General features: G+C 35.7%; 2 protein-coding genes across 5 annotated transcripts in view; both read right to left on the bottom strand.

Annotated features, from left to right (window-relative positions):
- The window catches only part of si:ch211-39i22.1 (proteoglycan 4), a 28,023-nt gene extending 20,725 nt beyond the window's left edge, over window positions 1-7,298 (bottom strand). The window contains exon 1 of one of the 3 annotated variants that reach the window (XM_036209567.1): window positions 6,553-7,298. In XM_036209567.1, the coding sequence (XP_036065460.1) occupies window positions 6,553-6,616 (64 nt within the window). In that variant the 5' untranslated portion in view covers window positions 6,617-7,298. The remainder of the gene's footprint in view (window positions 1-6,552) is intronic. The other 2 variants (XM_024286236.2, XM_024286235.2) reach the window with 2 other exon arrangements.
- A 2,572-nt stretch (window positions 7,299-9,870) lies between these two features.
- Window positions 9,871-18,033, bottom strand: snx4 (sorting nexin 4). 2 transcript variants are annotated; one of them, XM_024287122.2, is made up of 15 exons: window positions 17,868-18,033; window positions 16,415-16,539; window positions 14,528-14,669; window positions 14,281-14,430; window positions 13,640-13,687; window positions 13,433-13,488; window positions 13,225-13,297; window positions 12,872-12,933; window positions 12,727-12,792; window positions 12,543-12,632; window positions 11,829-11,928; window positions 11,358-11,503; window positions 11,078-11,192; window positions 10,947-10,990; window positions 9,871-10,028 (listed from the first exon to the last, which is right to left on the bottom strand). In XM_024287122.2, exons 1-15 carry the CDS (start codon window positions 17,961-17,963, stop codon window positions 9,989-9,991), a joined length of 1,353 nt encoding a protein of 450 aa, XP_024142890.1. In that variant the 5' UTR covers window positions 17,964-18,033; the 3' UTR covers window positions 9,871-9,988. The 2 variants fall into 2 exon arrangements, with proteins under 2 accessions (XP_024142890.1, XP_024142891.1); XM_024287123.2 differs by having other exon boundaries at window positions 9,871-10,990.
- Between the last annotated feature and the right edge of the window lie 350 nt (window positions 18,034-18,383).

Raw genomic sequence — 18,383 nt, 5'->3', positions numbered from 1 at the left:
TGAAAAACATTAATAAATGCACTTTTAGGCTTTATTTTCTTCATGTATGTCCTCCATTATGAGAAAAATGCCACATGAACAAACAAAAAAAAAATCAAGGCTGAGGAAAGTAAAACCAAAAGAGTGAAAGTTAAAGAAAGTGTGAATTCTCAGAATTTAAAATACCACAAATAGACACATGTCAGGAGATAAAAATCTGACAGAAAACAAACTGAACTCAAGTCGATTCTGTTAAGTTAAAATGTCTGTGAAGATTCTTAGTCATCCAGGTCGTACTATTGCACAATCCTGTTCTTGGGCGAAACTTGACTTTAAAAGATTGACTCAGATGAACACCTCCCACATAAACCTTTCAAAGTACAGATTTCTAAAGTCAAAATGCATTTTCTTTCTAAAAATAAATCAATAGGACTAAACTGCAGACAAAACCATGGAACCAACAGAGTGAAAATGCAGCTGTGTCTTCATTTCTTCTTGTTGATCTTCTTCTAAGAATTCCTATGAAATCACTGTTTTTATCAGTTTTTGTGGCAGTGAGGTGTAAATCAAGATTGCCCTCATTTCTTCGAGTTTTTTTTTCCGATTATGGTAAAGATAAAAGATAAAAAGACAAAAAAGCTTTCTTTCTAAACACGTTTTTTAAAGTTCTCATTACCAATGTTTTATTTGCCAGAGACGCATTTCAGCGAAAGTGTGCATGAGTGACTTTATAAGTCTCACATTTCTCCTTAGCGTAAATGTGGACGTGATTGGGAACATTTTCTCACAGGACTGCTCTTACATGCACATTTTGTGAAGTATGTGGGTCTCTGCTCCTTCAGCTGTGTGTGAACAAACGTGTGCATGCGCAAAGAGAAAAAACCTGCTTTCAAACCCTTTTTCTGATGCACAAAAAACCCTCTTCTCCATCTGCCAATTTGCCACTTCCTCATTCAGCAACTTCTACATCAAGTCAGGCTTCTTTTCTTCCCCTGTCTATTAAACACACAAGCAACCACATGTTTGCACACATGTGGAGTTCATGTTCACATTCGTTTCTGGAATTGGAGCCCAGGTTGTTCTGTTTTTTGTTAGCACGGCAATGAAAAAAAAAAAAAAACTCTTTCTTTTCCTTCGTTTCTCTCCAGTCTTTTTGTCTGTCAGTTTCTGTGACTAACAAACTCTCAACTCCCTCTGTTTTACTGCCACTACTTTCCCTGAGGCTGTTGAGTCATCTGTGCCTCTGACATAACAGCATGCTATTATATGAGACTGCACATTTCCAACACTGGTAAACTGCAAAAGAGGTCCTCAAGGGGAAATGATTAAGTTAAACCAGTTTTAACATGAGAGGGATACTCAACAGTCAACATAAACATGTTTTTTTAAAGACTAGTTTGAATCAAACTAAACAGAAATAGTTTCAAAATAAGTCAGTTATTAGATAGTGTTTTTGTGGGATAAAAGTGTGGACTTTTTGCTTTGGTCCAGTACACAAGGTTGAGTTAATCAGCTTCTCATCAGGCTGTGTAAAACCCTAATAATGGCACCAGCATTTAAATCGGGTGAGATGGAGCCGGAAAACAAGTAAAACATGCAGAGCAAGCAGGCGTGACGACCAGTTTGGAAGTACTGCATCTGCGTAATGGGTCATTTAACAGGTCACATCTTTTGGTGTTAGTTTACACACAACAAAAGTTTGTGTACCCACAGGTGTGTGTCTGTCGACAGTTTTATAAAAAAGATGTAACCCAAACATCTTTTTTTGCTTTTTCTCCTTTCATGTTTTCAGTCAAGAACCCCATACATCTTTATTTGTCTAATTTACACCTATAAACCCTCTTTTTTCATACTTTGGGGTTAATTAGTGACTTTAAAACATCCCTTGGGTATAAATGTGGGCGTGTTTCTCTCTATATCGCTCTACGACTGACTGGCGAACTGTCCCGGACAGTGGCGAGTATAGGCTCCAGCAACCCCGTGACCCCAAATAGAAATAAATGGGTGTACAATGAAAGGTTGCATTTGAAATAAGTAGAAACAGGCTGGCACTTATAAAAAAAAAAAAAAAAAAAAAAAGACTAAGATGGAAGGCAAAAATGCATCAAAAGGTGTTAAAATGCTAACATGTCATTGTTCTCTTTTGGGCTAAAGTCAACATGCAACAAGCAGAAATGATAAAAGATGAAGCTGTGACTTCTCTATATATCAAAGGTTCATCACTAAACAACAAGTGGAATCATTTTTACGTTGTTATGGACTGGTGTGTTCAATAAAACAGGGTTATATTTTAGCCGATTCATTGTAATTTGAATGTTTATCTATGTAGCAGTTTAAGAAAGAGGGAAGCGTTGGTTATTGTTTTTGTGTAATCCGCCATTTGGTTTAAATTCATGCGTAATAAAAGTGTTTTTTGAGAAGTTGCATAAATACAAATTGTTGTTCAGTAACATGCATACACGAATCATTGAATCACAGACCTTTTGATGTATTTTAAACTTCTATACAAGCTTTACAAAGTTAAAAGTAAATTTCATTTATTTCTGTGGTAATTTTAGTGCTTGGACGTATTTTTGTCCATTTTAAAATATTTTTTTCCCTTTTTGGTAACAGTTCAATGCATACCACACTCATATGGTATAGTTTGAGTACTTGTTCAGACATGTTTCAGGCAGAGTTCATTGAGAGCATTCCCATTTTTAAGAGTACAACAGCCAGCTGAACAGGCTATGAGGAAACACTAAAAAAACTTTGAGAACTTTTGCATCTTAAGATGATTGGCAATAACTGAACAAAAAGAATAGAAAAAAACTGAAATGAAAGAAGATACAAGAAGAGATAATGAAATAATGAAGGGAGGTAAACCAATAAGGTCAAAGAAAAGTATAAAGATGTATTCGAGTTTTTAAGCTTACTGCTTTACAATAAATGTAGTAAATTTCCCCCAAAAATAAAATAAAATAAAACTAACATGAACAACTAAAATGTGAAATACCAGTACTTAGACTGAATCTGAATTGCTTCCTTCTGGATACTTCCTTTTGTTCCAATTATAGGGTCAATTAAAGCCGAAGTGGGGTCTGAACGTTTTTTTTTTTTTTTAAGAGGAGACATAAGCGGCTTAAGGCTGGCTATATCTCTCCACTAGTACGTTGATCCGTGTCGCACTTTTGTCCTTGGATGTGCTCTGAAGCACATGTTTAAATTTCTTATTAATCAATGTGACACTTAAATGAGTATTTGTTTAAACATGAATTCTTAAAGCTATAAATCCGATGCTTTTATGTATTTTCCAAACGCTGGCAGTAACAAGCTAACGTAGATGACCTTTACTTTGGAAACATGTTCTGTTTGGCTTCCACCAACATAAGAATTTGACATTTCAATTTTTAATTAATTTATTCATTTTTCTTTCTAAATTTTACATTCATAAATGCAAATTTTCTAACAAAACTCCTAAATTTTCCTTATTTCTGGTGGAAGCCAAGCTATATATTGAATCTATATTTTTTTCAAAAAACCAAAAGGCTGTGAAATGTCTTGACATTTGTTTGCAACACAATATATTTTAAAATGTAAACTCTGCTATTTATCTGACCTTAGTTTTATTAACTTTATGACTTTTCTTGTTTATTTCTACCCCTGGCATTTTACTTTATTTTGTTTTATTTTATTTATTTGCTTTTATCTGGTAGTTTATAATGTTTATATACATATACAGTACCTATTTTGCACCTTTTTTTGTATTGAAATTAATGTTTTCAATAAAGTTGTGAAAAAAAAAAAAACGTAGATGACCGGCGACTGTTGATGATGTCATCAAGTGGTGGCAACATCCGAATTTGAAGACAAGGGCTGAGTCCGAATTCCTTCATTATTCACTATATAGTGCGTTTGTCTTTTTATAGTGCTTTCCAAATCTACAATTCCAAAATTGAGTGCTCTAGGAATTTCCCAGAAGTCTTTGCGAAAAAACACTTTTCATCAATGCTCACTAAATTAGCGAATATAGACTACAATAAAAAAAAATTAAAAAAATCAGAACTATAGATTTGTACATATAGTGAGTTCACCATTTTGCAGAGCTGTCGGAATCTACCAATCCAAAATTGAGTGCTCTTGAAATTTCCCAGAAGTCTCTGCAAAAAAGTAGCAGATTGGCGAATAGAGCCCACAATTCATTGCGTTTGAACAATTTTCACGTGAAAATAGTGTATTTTAATTTATATTATAAACCACTTTCAGACCAAAGTTGTCATTAAAAGAATAGATTGGATTCATTAATAGTCTTCGTAAAAAATATTAGGTTTCATCTTATTTGCCATTAAAAAATAAAATAAAAACGTTAAAATGAAGTGCACGAGTTTTTTTTTTTAATGCTGGGCACTAAAGTGCCACATTTTATAATTTTTTGTAGTTAGGGAGTAGGGAGTGAACTCAGACATAAGCCTATAGAAACTATGGGGGCTTTAAAATAGTTTGTTAAAAAGCTAATTTGAAAACTATGAAAACTTTCCCTTTTGTTGTAAATGTCATCATAATCCCTGTCATTTTAATCTTAAACAAACTTCAAGTTTTAGTTCTTGTTTTGTGTAAAGACAAAGGAGAATTCAAAACAAATAAAAAATAAACTTTTCGGAACAGATAATCTATGCTGATTTTTTAAAAACTGGTCATTTTAAAAAAAAAATTCAAGCGTTTTGATCATTTTCCCTCTTTTTTTTATAGAAGTTGTTTCCATCTTTGTCCTTCTTTCCTGGCTTCATTTTAATTATTTTCTTGTGGGAACAATCAAATATTGTTTCCTTACTTGCAAATTTCAGTTAGGCTCGTTACCAAAATGACTCATTCCGTCTTCCTGGTTTCATTTGTTCAGTAGCACCTGCTCCTCTTCATTTTTTTGTCGAACCGGACTTCCATCCGCACGATGCCCTCGGCTGTTTTCTTTCGTTACGGACTGCGTAACATGTCACGCAACTTTTGATTTCTATATTGGTGTCTGTTTGTAGTTTTTCCAGCCAAGATTTCACAAATTTAAAAGCTGAAAGATTCCACACGTCCAAATTAGTGTAGTCACTTAGAATTTTTGAGTCGTAATGACTTGTAATGTAAAATTTAAAAGAGAAAAGTCAAAAAAGAATAAAAGGTCTTTGATGTAAGATAACAAAAAAATGAAAGACTTATTTGTAAATCCTGTTGTTCCATTCATGTCTTTGTAAAATTCCCTCTTTGACATACGTGTGTCTGCAAATAACCACACCTTGCTCTGTAACAGGACACCCTCAACTCCATAGAGCTTGTGTTTGTTAACACAAACCCCTTGACAACATTGTTTTGTAACGTATGGCTCTATTGTGTGTTTTTTTTTGGGATCCAAAGAGCTGCACTTCTAGACACTTTGAACGTGCCCCTATCTGCATGTGCCCATAGGTTTCACTCCTGCACCTTTAAGAGTGATTTACGAGATGAAGGTGCAAACACAGGCAAGTCCGCACACACCTGGTTCATATCATCCCGGCGCTTTTCCCTCCCTTTATTTGTCTGATACACACATGTGGCATACACATACATTAAATAATGATGTGCTCCCAAACTTTCAAATGCTTTGCACGTAGAAGCTGGAGCCCACTCCACCCAAATGCTGGCTCTTTCCCTGACACACACACATCTGCTGTGGGCCCTGAGGGAGAGGAAGGCGCTCAAACTAGTTGTCTGTTGGAAGTTCTCTACAGTCAGAGCTGGATCTAGTTACCGACACTCCCTATCGGTTTGATCACTTATTGCACACAATAAATGATGGACACACATGGAAACTGACCTAACACGATATGACAGCAGAGTGTTGTGCACGCTTGCTAGAACACAGACCCACAGGGATTTCCTGTGTTCCAGTGCAACAAGTCCTTGGAGTTTACGGTGAACTTACAGTCAAGGGATAGAACAAAAAGGTGTTTTGGATGAAGCAGAAACAAAGTGTCGGTGTGTTTTGAACCAGTAGCGTGAGACTGCGTCCCACAAGTTCACCAACGTTCAACCTAATTTGTTTGCATAATGATAGTCCACACTTGCATGTCTCTGCTTTTGACCGATCTCCTTCTCCCTTTATTTCCCCTTGGCTTCTCCTCCCTTTCTCCCCAAGTGAGTTTTATTGCTCGTTTGAACAATCTGAAATCCCTGCATGTGCTGCAGGGAAGGGCTGAGGCCCAAAGGGCGGCTGGAGAAGGGGGAGAGGGGGAAGCCAGATGAGAAATGAGGAGCAAAAAGAAAGGAAAAAAGGAACACCCTTCAGACCAAAACCTTCAAGGATAGTGTGTAAATCACAGCACACATTTGTGCAACTAATTTCTCACTGATGATGTCCAAGAAACAAATCCTGGCTTGAAGATGAAGAGAGATTTTTGTTTACTGAAGCAGAAAAGATTTGAACCCAGACTCAGTCAGACAGTAGAGGAAGAAGCAAAAATAAATAAATGAATCAAATAATAAATAAAGTAAAGAAAAATAAATCAATAGATAGATAGATAGATAGATAGATAGATAGATAGATAGATAAAGGTAAATTGGAGATGTTACCTTCAGCCAGGCCATGTGAAGCTAAAAGGCTTCCTAACAGCAGAATCCACAGGTATGACATCATTCAAACCGCGCTCTTCTGGAGAAATGGATGAATAAAACCAGATCTTCTTTTTTCTCCGTCCTTCACCAAGGACAGGAATCGCGCGCGCCGGCAGGTCTTCAGGTGGGTCTGGAGGAGGCGTGCGTGTGTGCGCGCCGGGTGCGTCAGGTCGGTGGATGCTCAGCGTGCTCGCAGACGCTCCTCTTTTGTCTGAGGAAAAGGTCCAGATTTTTTTTTTTTTTTAGAAAGTGGGCGGGGTCTGTTTGAGGATAGGTGAGCAAGCACCGAGTTAGGCTTTGTAATTGTTACATCAACCATCAATAAAGGCACTGCCATTCCCACACTAAAATGACTTTCAGCTATTTGGGAGGGGGCGGATAAGTCTCCCCGAAACCTGTCGGGTTATTATTGTGATCACCGTTTACAGGAAATGAAGCAGACAGTTGGTGATTTGCCTATAAAAAAAGGCAAATAGATTTGGCAGATTTTCATATTAAGATAGTGTGTCCGGAGAATAACGGACGCTTGAACTTATCACAGCCATCATGGGGGAAGCAAGTGTTTTGTTTGGTTAAAAATAAAGGAGTCAAACATTTATAGGTGTTAAGAATGAAGTAAATATTTATTTTCAACTTAATTTAAATATTCAATCAAATAACAGTTTAAAAATTAATTCGTGTGGCCTTAATTATGTAATTAATGTTTATTTTATATTTTCGAAATTTCAATTATGTTAAAAAATGAAATTAACATTTTTTTAATTATTTTATTTAATTTTTACTCCAGGACACAATAAAACTGATGTCTACCGACAGAGGGCGCTGTTAGTGCGCCTCCAACTCCTGCACGGCACCAAAGCTCCCCCTAGTGGGAGAAGAATGTATTGCATTCAGGATCATTTTTAAAGCACTTCCCCGATCCCATTACACAACATACCAAAAATAAAGCTGACAAAGCAATATCAAAAATGCAAAAATAATTCCAAACAATAATTTCAGAAGGTAAACATACAGAGAAAAAGCATTTACATAACTCAGTGTTTCTTTACACCCCACCATTTCAAGATGGTAAACAAAAAATAATCCAAGTTGAAGACAAAAACTCATTAAATTAGCATTAATAATCTGTATGGGAGGGAGGCAGGGTGGGGCAGGAAAGAGGTACATTTTCCAGGAAATTCACAACCTGTAAGCAAACTTTTATGGGTTCCAACATGTCAACAAACATCCAAAAATGTCAATAAGGCGCTTCACTGATAGGATTTTGTATTATCATGTTTTTAGCATGTTATCTATCAAATACGAAATCTGAAAAAAAAAAAAACTTTCTAATCTCATAATCAAACTCCAGAACTTGTATTGAAGCATATTTACATAATTTTGTGATTTCACTGGTACTTCTGGCTTTCCATAATGTGATGGACCAGTTATGAGATCAACCCAACAGTTGATAAAGATGAAAAAGTCACACAGGTTATTTAACTTGTGACGTTTTTTGGCGAAAAACCCTGAAGAGCTTCATGACCTCAAACAAAAACTCACTATTTTAAAATGAACTTTACTACTAACCTGAACAGTAACTATAATAATAAAGTTTTTTTCACTCATAGTGGTTGATTTTTTTTGTTGTTCTCTGTGCTTCTAGTGCATATAGTGTGCCTAGGGGATAACAACAGTTTGGTTTCACATTTTTAAAAAGATTTTATACATCTCATTTTACTTTTTGAACAAAGGTTTGACATGTAACTCTTACAGTTAAGAAGATTTACTAAATCTTAGTACTTCCATTTTGCCACCTGTCAGGGCACCTGGTGTTTAAGAGATTAAACTCTGTTAATTGTGTAAGGGTGAGGCTACAGGTGTTGTGGCGGTTAGCACTGTCACCCAATAGCAATAAGATCCTGGCATGAATCCAGGCTAGAAACTCTCTGTGGAGTTTTTATCTTTTCCCTGTACATGTGTGGGTTTTCCCCGGCACTATGGCTTCTTCTGTCCAAAAACATGCTTCATGGTGACTAATTTCTGCCTTAGGAGTGTATGTGTGCTGCCCTAAAATGGACTGGCAGGGATAGGCCCCAACTACTTCCAGTCTTGCAAGAGATTTAATGGGAAAAGAAGGTGGATGGAGGGTGTTTATAGCATTAAATCTCACATTTAACTCTTTTTTCATTTATATTTTTTTAGATTTTCTCACATAAAGTTATAGCTCTAACCTTTGAGCATAATGTCTTAAGGTTTAAAGCAGCTCTTATTATTTTGGACTACCTTTATTCCACCAAGCTCCGCAGGTGCATAGGCTGTCTAACGGCTCAAGTCATGTGTTTTGTCGTCAGTGCCTCAACATGTCTGAAATGCGTCATGAAACATGTGACATGAGGAAATCACCTGCTGTGATACATCATAAACAGAGCAAGAGTTTCGTCATTTTAAAGAAAAACTGGAAAATTCTTACAGCTTTGTCTCAACTGCTTCCATGAAATATCCTTCCAAAGTATTTATTCTAAAAATGGAGATGATTTAAAGGATTTCTTTGCCTTGCTGCTTAGTGGTATAAATGTTGAATTTGTGAAGAGAATACAGAGGAGATGGCTCTGCCATTTTGACCATCTGTCATCCCGCCCCCTTTTTGCACGGACTCCATCTCGGATGACCTTACTCTCCAAGAGACTGACTCGGAACTCATTAGAGAAATTAATAAGCTAGGAGTAATTAGCCGTCTGTCAAAAAGCTGGTACTCAAAATGTTAATTTTTTATCTGTTCAGCTATTTGCCGTTCTGCCCTCCAATTAGCTTTTTTTGTCACTTATAAATCAAACTTTCGCTCCAGAATGTTTAAATTATTCCTTCCAATGTTTTTATTTCATACAAACCTTTTCTTTAAAGCTTCACCTCACAGTAACATCACATAAAATTCACAAATGTGTCACAGTTCAGGGAGAAAAAAAAAAAAAAAAAACGAGCCGCTGTTTGTATTCATCATGACAGAAGTAGCAACCTACTTAGGTAACACAAGTTATGACCTATATGTAAACAGCTAGACGCACCCATGGGATTTTCCTATTCCCACAGGTGTCACAAAGCAAAGCCAAACGTCAAGGATAAGGCTGTGTTCTGCTTGACACAGACAAAACACGAAAGCCCAGACCTTTCGACTTTGCTCGGCCAAAGCTGGCTTCTCTTAACATTTAAAACAAACACGGGACGGTGAAAGACAAAGACCGAGAATGTGGCTTGAAACTCAGCATCCAGTTTCACCAAAAACATTTGACTCAAAAATGCTTCATCAAAAAAGTTTATTAGAGTTCAGGCAGCATAATTACATTTGATGTATTTACTAGAAAAAAACATGGATTTTGTTAATTCTGTCAAAGTTTAGCTTAGCTGAGCACAACATTCAGATGTCAGATCCATTTGGCAACAAACTTTGAAGTTTTCTGTAAGATAAATAGAAAAAAGCGACAGAAAAGCCGGTTTAGTCAGCAGAACTCCAAAGGTGAGGCACTCCGACAAAAGGTGAGAAGAGTCATCAGGTTGCAAAAAAAAAAAAGGCCATAAATTCAGAACTGTGGGTCTCTCTAGAGATCGAGTGCAAAGAATATTCATTAGCCCTGCTTGCTCCCTTTTGATTAGTACCATTAAAAATGCACTTGGTGATCAACATGTTCGTCAGCTATTAATTATTAGTGTAGTACAGTACAATACAAGTGTAACAAAGGAAAAAATATATTTACATGAAGTGTTTTTTAAACAGCTTGTTTCAGAAAAAAAGGAGCTTTTTGAGTTAAATTATTTAGCTAAAATAAGAATTCAGCCATTTTTCAGAGACTTTAAATCTCATAGCTTCAAACATAATCAGCATGTTCTTCATTTTTTTAGTTCACTTGTTGCTATAATTTGGGAAATGAATCCACAGCCTCATTTCAAGATACAAAATGGTCCAAAATGAGTTAGTGCAGTTAAAGCTTCCAGAAGTTATAAGGATTTAACTTTTGCTTAGTGTCAACTTTGTACCAAAACATTGAAATTTCAGATTTTCTGCAGTACCAAATTCAAAACAGCAAAAAAAGGTATAAAAAGGTTAAGACAGTTGAATTTAAAAAAGGCAATTAAATTCATTAAATTATGCATTTAATTTGTAATGTATTCCAACAAACGTGTTTGTACAGGATGAGAAAAGAAATTGACAGAATAATCATCACAAGAGTTGCAGGAAAAGCAGAGGCAGTATTTGGGCTTCTAGAACATCCTCACAAGATTGTAGCACAAAAACTGAAAATAGTACATGGTCCCCATCTGTGCAACCTCAGACAATGCCAGGGTGGAGAGTGTGACCGGAGTCTGAAGCAGCTCACATTTTGTTGAAACACTCTTTGGCGTTGGACCACACCTGGATTCCCTGAAACAATTGATTAAAAATGTGATTAGAAAACAAGTAAATACTAAAAACAAAGAAGATGTGGGAGAAAGGAGATGAAGGGCTCACCTTCTTACACATGCTGATCTGCATTATGGCGTAACTGATGAGTGCTTCACGCAAATCTTTGTCTTTCTGCTCCTTGAAGCGTTCAATGTCCTCCCATGCAGCTCGTACAAAATCTCTGACGACCAAAACATAAGATATTAAGGGTTCTGCACAGAAGAAAATAGTAGTCACAGTACAAAAACTAAAAAATACAAACTTTTTATCAAAGAGGCGACTTGTTTATTTGTCACTAAAAGCTATCAGACTATTTTAGTTAAATCAGACAAATTCAGTAACGCACCGGCACTCTGTGTTCTTCTCCATCACGGCCTCTATCCCCTCTTCGATGCTCTGTTCTAGGGCAGATAACCTGCTCTCCCTCTGTTCCTGGCTCTCTGAGCCAAACAATTTACTGGTCATTCCCTTCAGAGAGAAGATCCGGACGGTCTATGCACACACAAACAAACACACAAATTAACTTCATATATTTTATTTGGATTTTTCAATAAATGAATGATCCTGCATTGCTCTATTTTTGAAAAATACAAAATTACAACCATTTGCTCCAAAAATAAGTCAAAAATTTTGCCTTAAAATAATAATAATAAAAAAAGCTTGTAAGGCAGATGTAACTGACTAGGTTAAATACCACAAAGACATTTACTAAAAGTAAACAAATGAGAAAGTTAGTCCAAATACATTTATCTGGTGTCTGTTTTTATAGGCTGTAGAACAAAGTCTCAGAAAAAAAGTCCATGTGATGCTCTGTTACCCCAGTCACCAGCTCCTCCTTCTGCTGTTTCTTGTACGCGAGGTCCTGAGATGCCATCTCCAGCTCGTACTGCATCAACTCGTGTTTCCTACACACTGACCTTCAAACACAAGTTCATACAGTTTTAGATGGTATCTCAAAGTGTTGCTTTTTTTTGGTGTGTAAAATACTCAAATATATTGAAACTTAAAAAGTTTTAATTTGAAAAGATCCATTTAATCAAAGACAGGAATCGAATTTTTCTGCGTAATTATGTATTTTTTGTCTGCTTTTTAGCCCAAATTTTGAGTTATTTCCTGCCACGAACTTAATAGTTTTCCTTCACTACAAAAACCTTGATGATCCATATTTTAAATGAGTAGATGGTGGAAATTAAACCAGTGAATGAGCAGTTTGTGCTGCTAAATAAACAGATATATAGAGTAGATGCAATTTTTCCAGATACTTTGATTTTTTTTTTTTTTTAATAAAACACAACTAGCTGTTTATTTTAAAGCAACTGGGACTACATTTCAAAGAATTTTGCAGCCTTTAGGTAGCATATCATGATTCACAGCTTCATTATAAATAATATAAATTTGTAAAAATGTAAAAACCATTAGGTAGAACAATCACCACACTTTGGTTCACAAGTTTAACTCTATTAAAGCACACTTTTAAAACTAATATAGACAGAAATACGCTTATTTAATGAAGGCATCACCCATCGTTTACCTTACTGCGTCAGTGTAAAAGAGATATTCCTTCAGCTGGTCCGCGTAGTGCTCCTCTTCTTCCAGAATGTCATCTATTGAAGCAGCATACCTGCAAAAAGGCACATAAAAACAATCCTAAATTTAACTCAATGTATTTTGATTATAACAGCTAAATGATACGGCATTAACATTTCACTACTCACGTGTCCATGTGGTGACCTGCACTCTGCAGTCCATCTCCCATCTCTTTTTCAATGGCACTCCACTCACTAAAGGGATGAAAACACTTCAGTTTATTTACATTTTCTATCAATAATGATAAAATTAAATCTGAACAACAATTTGTACCTGAAAACTCTGCCGTAATTACCATGGACTTTGTAAACTCCATAGAGTCTGTCTGCAACACGCTGGAATAACAATAAAAAGTGTTTTCTTCAAATCAGTTTTTTAAGGCTTCACGCATTTATTGTTCAATAAAACTGACAAAGGAAGTTAAAGTTTTTCCTCACATCAATACAGACATGAAAAAATGATTAGTTTTAAATCATTACCAACCAAAAGCTTGAAAAAAAAAATAAACAAAAGATTTAAAAAAAAGGTTCTTTATAATTAAGATTATGACAGCTGACAAATTACCCATAAATCCTTGTGGTGGCTCAACACAAAGTGGCAGCGTGTTCACACACGCTCAGACTTACCGCTCTAACCCTGAGTAGCTGAGAAACAACCGCGTTCAACTCGTCACTGTACTGCTTGAGTGCTGTGAATCGCCTGCAAAGCAACACAAATCATTTTTTCCCCATTAATGATCGCTTTCTGCACTATTTTGTGAACCGTAGTAATAAAATGCACAAATATGATTGTGTTTAGTGATTATATGAAGTTTTCTGAAGCTGAAATGCCTACCTATCTGGGCTTTTGACTCTCAGCATGGCACTCAATGACTTGAGTCTGGAGTCCACCTAGTGGAAAGAAATGGTAATTACATCTATGAAGCTGTGATTTGAACTATTATGCCTGGTGTAACGGTTTGAGGGAAATATTGATATAAACAGATAAAAGCAGCAAAATTAGGAACATTTTTTTGGATGAAATATATAAGAGATTACATACCTTATCTTGGAAACCAGTATCCAAAACCGCCTCCCTCCACCCTTTTTCCTGAGAGCATTTTAAACAAAAAAAGATAATAATGTTCACTATCATTTTTTATTTCAACATCAACAGAAAACATTGACAAAAGCATGCCACAGTTTGCAAATGACAGACTTTTCTAAAAGTCTTTAAGATTAGTGGGTGGTTGTGGGTTCCTCGTACTAATTCATTGTGCTTTTATGGACATTAGGCTAAGTTTCCAAGAAAACCCCAAGACAGTTCCACATTTTTTTAAGAGATCCAGTCTTTCATAAGATTCCTTCAGAGTTTTAATTTAGGTGTCCTTCCTTTTGCTGTCAGACCAAAAGTATTAACAAACTACAGGCTTACTGGCAGTTGAAGTATTTCACATATTAGTCAAAATGTCAGTGTAATCCTGTGTTATTATGATCTCAAGCATCTTTGCCCTTTAAAAGGAAAACTCCCAGCATCACAGTGGGAACTATAGTCTTCCAATTAAAACATTGTAAATCTTTCAAAGCAAAATCCTCAATTCTACAAGTTTATATTCAATTTTAACAGTTCAAAAGCACATAACCATGTTCTGCTTGGTAACGTTTTTTTCTTCTTTTGACCATCTTTGGGCTCTCCTTACTAACCTCTGTGAGAAAATGGAAGAAAATGTTGTCATTGGAGAGAACAGGGTGCGATGCAACACGCAGGAGGAAGTTTTCCAGACCAACTCTGCGCCGTTCCACAAAGTCTGGGTCCAGGTTGTCGGCTGAAAGCTTGTGCCACACAAACTCAGCCTGGATGAGACATCAAATCCAAGACAACAACAGTTAAAAAGGGATCATATTATGAGTTAATAACGTTTTTTCATTTAAATCTATGAAGATGACTCACCCTTTTCTCTGGCAGTGGAGGGATGATAATATAGGGGTAGGTGACCAGGAGGTAAGTTCTGAGAAGCTCAAACTCACTGTAGCGTCTCCACAGAGTGTCGGGAGCAGCTGGCGTACCTCCTTCTGTGGCAGATTCAGCTTGCCTGTTTTTAAACAAATAGACAGAAAGACAATTTGTTGTTTTTTTTTGTTTTTTTAAATCAGGGTTGAAACAGTCCTTTTCTGAAAAACTCAAACATTCCCAAGGTCAAATAAAAACCTCTTCTTTAACTGTATCCAAAGATATATTCATCAGAAAAATTGTTTCCAATATGTAATCAGAATGCTGTTTTATTCCAAGGAATTTTAGAGAAAAGGCCAACTTGCTTTTTGAAGGTAGAAGAAAACTCCTACAGGACAAAATAAATTATATTATCTTCTGGTGTGTTCATAGTAAACTTAAAATAAATAAATAAATAAATTTAAAAAAGTTTTTTTAATACTTTCCATTACTTCTTTCAAACTTGTATTGTTTTTTTAAACCTTAAAAAAATGTTTAAATATAAGCAATTTCATTGCTTTGAATCATTACCCTGCTTGAAAGAACATTGAGGACATGCTGAAAACATGAGTGAAGCCTGGATGAGGTACTAGCCCCATTTTTTAGCCAAATGATTAAAATTATATTTTTATTTTTTTGTAATTCTTGTTGACTCTGTAATAAACTAAACCTGACACTCTGGGTAAAAATGCATTTTATCTCGACAGTAGTTGTTAGTAAACAGTTTATCATCACTCATTTGAACTAAAAATGTCTGTTTTCTGCTTTTCGCATATGATAAAAAACATTTAAAAATAAAAGCATAGATTGTCAAACCAGAAACTGAAGCACCTGCATCACTGGGAAACTCTGCGTTCACAGAGATAAGATTTGCATACATGTAAACACAGCTGAATAGAATGATGGTTGTGTAGCAACAACACATTGTTTTCCTATCATCTCTTTTTCTGGTGTACTTAGACTTTGGTGAAAGTTGTGGGAAATCAGGTAAAACGTCTGCAAAGCCAAGTATTAAACTTCAGGGGGAAAATAGATGTAAAATAAAAATAAATAGAGCTGGATTCTGGCAAATTTCTTAATGTTGCATTGTAACACTTGTGCACCAAAAACTGTCTAGACGTGCTTGAGATATTTAAATTCAGGAAAAATGTTCATGCAAATGTGTACTCGTTTTTCAGGAAAAAAACTCTCAGGAAATAATTCTGTTGAGAATTTTAAACACTAACACTAGTGTGAAGCTACACGTCTGAAAAGTTGTGTTTTTGATACTATTCTAGTTGATATTCAAAGCAGATTTTGTGATATTGAATTGAATAGTTTTTTGGGGGAGCTTGTAATGATGTGCAACCAAAAGAAAATCTAAAAAAACATGCATTAAGAAAAAAAAGATTAGGTTTTGCAGCCCAGAATACCAATTTAGCAGTCTAATGGATGAAGTGGGCATTACATGCTCATTTAGTAAACTAAATGAACATTTTTAATGACCAGTCTGTATATTCTTTTGCTATTTAAAAAAATAAATGACAGTTGATTAAGATAAATATTGGTTAAGATCTCTATTAAAGTCTAAACAATCTAAAAACACAGATACACACAGAGCATCTCACATCTACATTGTACAAATACTTCCTCAAGTTTATGTTACAATGTCAACAAATACTAGTCCATAAAAAGCAGATCTCTTTTTCTTTGTTACCCCACAATGTTTGAGTTTTGCTGTGTAAATCTGAAACCTAAGCACTCCAGCAGCAGTCAGATATATCAGACAGCCATTAAAATTGATCTGCAACACTGTGGACGAATTGCTTTTAACACATCTGCGATCTGCATACAGTGAGCTCTACCTACCGTATTTCTATGAGGTAGACCGTGTAGGTTTCTTGCATATTGACAGTGTTCTTCCCTGTTCTCTTTTCCGCCTCGGCCACACTTATCTCCATTTTCTTCAACAGAGATGTTCCTCTCTCCACCATCTACACACCAGAAACAGAGAAAACAAATATAAGCCCTGGTTTCACAGCCGAACTGTGCATAAGTTAAAACAAGCTTTTCCCTCATAAAACTAACTGAACAAGCAACTTTTAAACCAACAAACTGATTTTTTGGAAATTTAGTTATTTTAATACATTTTTCAATGTGTTTACAGTTTTTTTTGTTTTTTTTTTATTTTTTTTTTCGGTATAAATCTTGTATCAATTAGTATCATATTAAAAATGTAAATATAAACTGACTCCATATTTTGGTGGCGATTTAAAAAAAAAATGTCATTTTCAAGGACATAGTTTCTGCAGGGTGGCAGTGGTTATTAGAAATTCACCTCCTAGTTGTGGGCAGGACTGTAGGTGTGGAGTAAGCCTGCACTCATTTCCCATCATCCCTTCGTTTACACTCTCTTATAACGCCTCATACCCTCAAAGTAACATTACCGGAGCAACAAAAATGGGGAGCTATATCAGAGCTATCCAGCTGTACAGTTAGATTCAGGTGCCAGCTCAGACGAGGATAACGAAGACGTGCATGGATCTATTTGTCAGCAAGTAAATGCACCCCAATAGAGCAGAGCAGGGAGCTTGCGGCCCACCGACTGTAGCACCTACGTCACAGCTACAGGCTTTAAACAGCATCTTTATCGTCTGCTCTTGATTCACAACGATTTGAACAAAGAAATATTAAAAAATGAAGTTTTATTCTTAATTTTGTTTGTATGAATGTCATTCATCCTGAGGAGAAACTCTACAAAAGCAAGTTAAAAACACCTAAAACGCGACTTTCATTGGAGTCTTGAACGCAGCTCTGCTTTAGAAATAGGCACGCCTTTCCCCGTTTAAATACAGTCAGACAAATCAGAAAACATGCTAATCACATCCCAGAGGTACTGAACATTCATTTAAAAAAGTATCAACTGTGTTGCTGCAAGACCCAGAAATCCGCTTTAAGATAGTTTTTATATTTGCAAAATAGAAAGAGGTGAGAATAGTCCATTGAAAGTTCCGACTAGCTAACAAGTAAGCTAACCAAAGTAGCAAACTTCTCCCTAAAGTTGTTGAAACGTAAAAACGTCACTACCTTATTTAGAGACTTTCACGTTAAGTTACGGGAAGCCGAGTCGAATACTTTAATCAGATGTTTAACCATGATAGAAAACGTAAAGAGGTTTCCTAAATATTAATAAACTCTCCATTGCTAAATTTGAGTGTAGAAGTAGCTAACTTAGGCCGTATTTTGAGGATTTTTTTACGACAGAAAGCGGCTCCTTCGGATTTGAAACATGTCTGGTGCAGGAAATAACAAAAAGTACGACCGTGTTTATAATGTTGTTCTCTGACTCCGTAGAAGTAATGTCGGTGTTGCCAATCACGGCTGCTTCTTCGCTACTTCCAGAGTCTGCCATGATCATCTGACCGCCTCGCTGCTGTCAGCTGAGCTGGCAGCGCAATGAAGCCTCCTCCTCGCGCATGCGCAATTCAGCTTGGGCATCACAACAAAAGATATTTAAAAAAAAATCCTTGATGCATTTATATAGATTGAAAAACTTTTGATCAAATAAATAAATTTTAGTTTTAATTCCACTAAAATTCAGATTACAAAACGTATTTCAGACCTTAAGAAAGTCTTTTAATGAACAAATAACCTTTTTTGTTTTATACAGCAGTTTTATTTTTTTATATTAATCTAAAATGTTTTTAAACATAATTTAAAACACAAGTTGCTGTAAACATACTCGTTACTCTTTTTTATCAGTAAAACAATTATATTATTTTCAACGTCTGTCTTTTTTTTTTTTTAAAAAAGAGCTTTATTTTGATTTTTTAAAATA

The sequence above is a fragment of the Oryzias melastigma genome, linkage group LG21 (assembly GCF_002922805.2).
Source record: "Oryzias melastigma strain HK-1 linkage group LG21, ASM292280v2, whole genome shotgun sequence".
Taxonomy (NCBI): domain Eukaryota; kingdom Metazoa; phylum Chordata; class Actinopteri; order Beloniformes; family Adrianichthyidae; genus Oryzias; species Oryzias melastigma.
The sequence above is the reverse complement of the archived record's forward strand: the minus strand, read 5'-3'. Positions and strand labels throughout refer to the sequence as shown.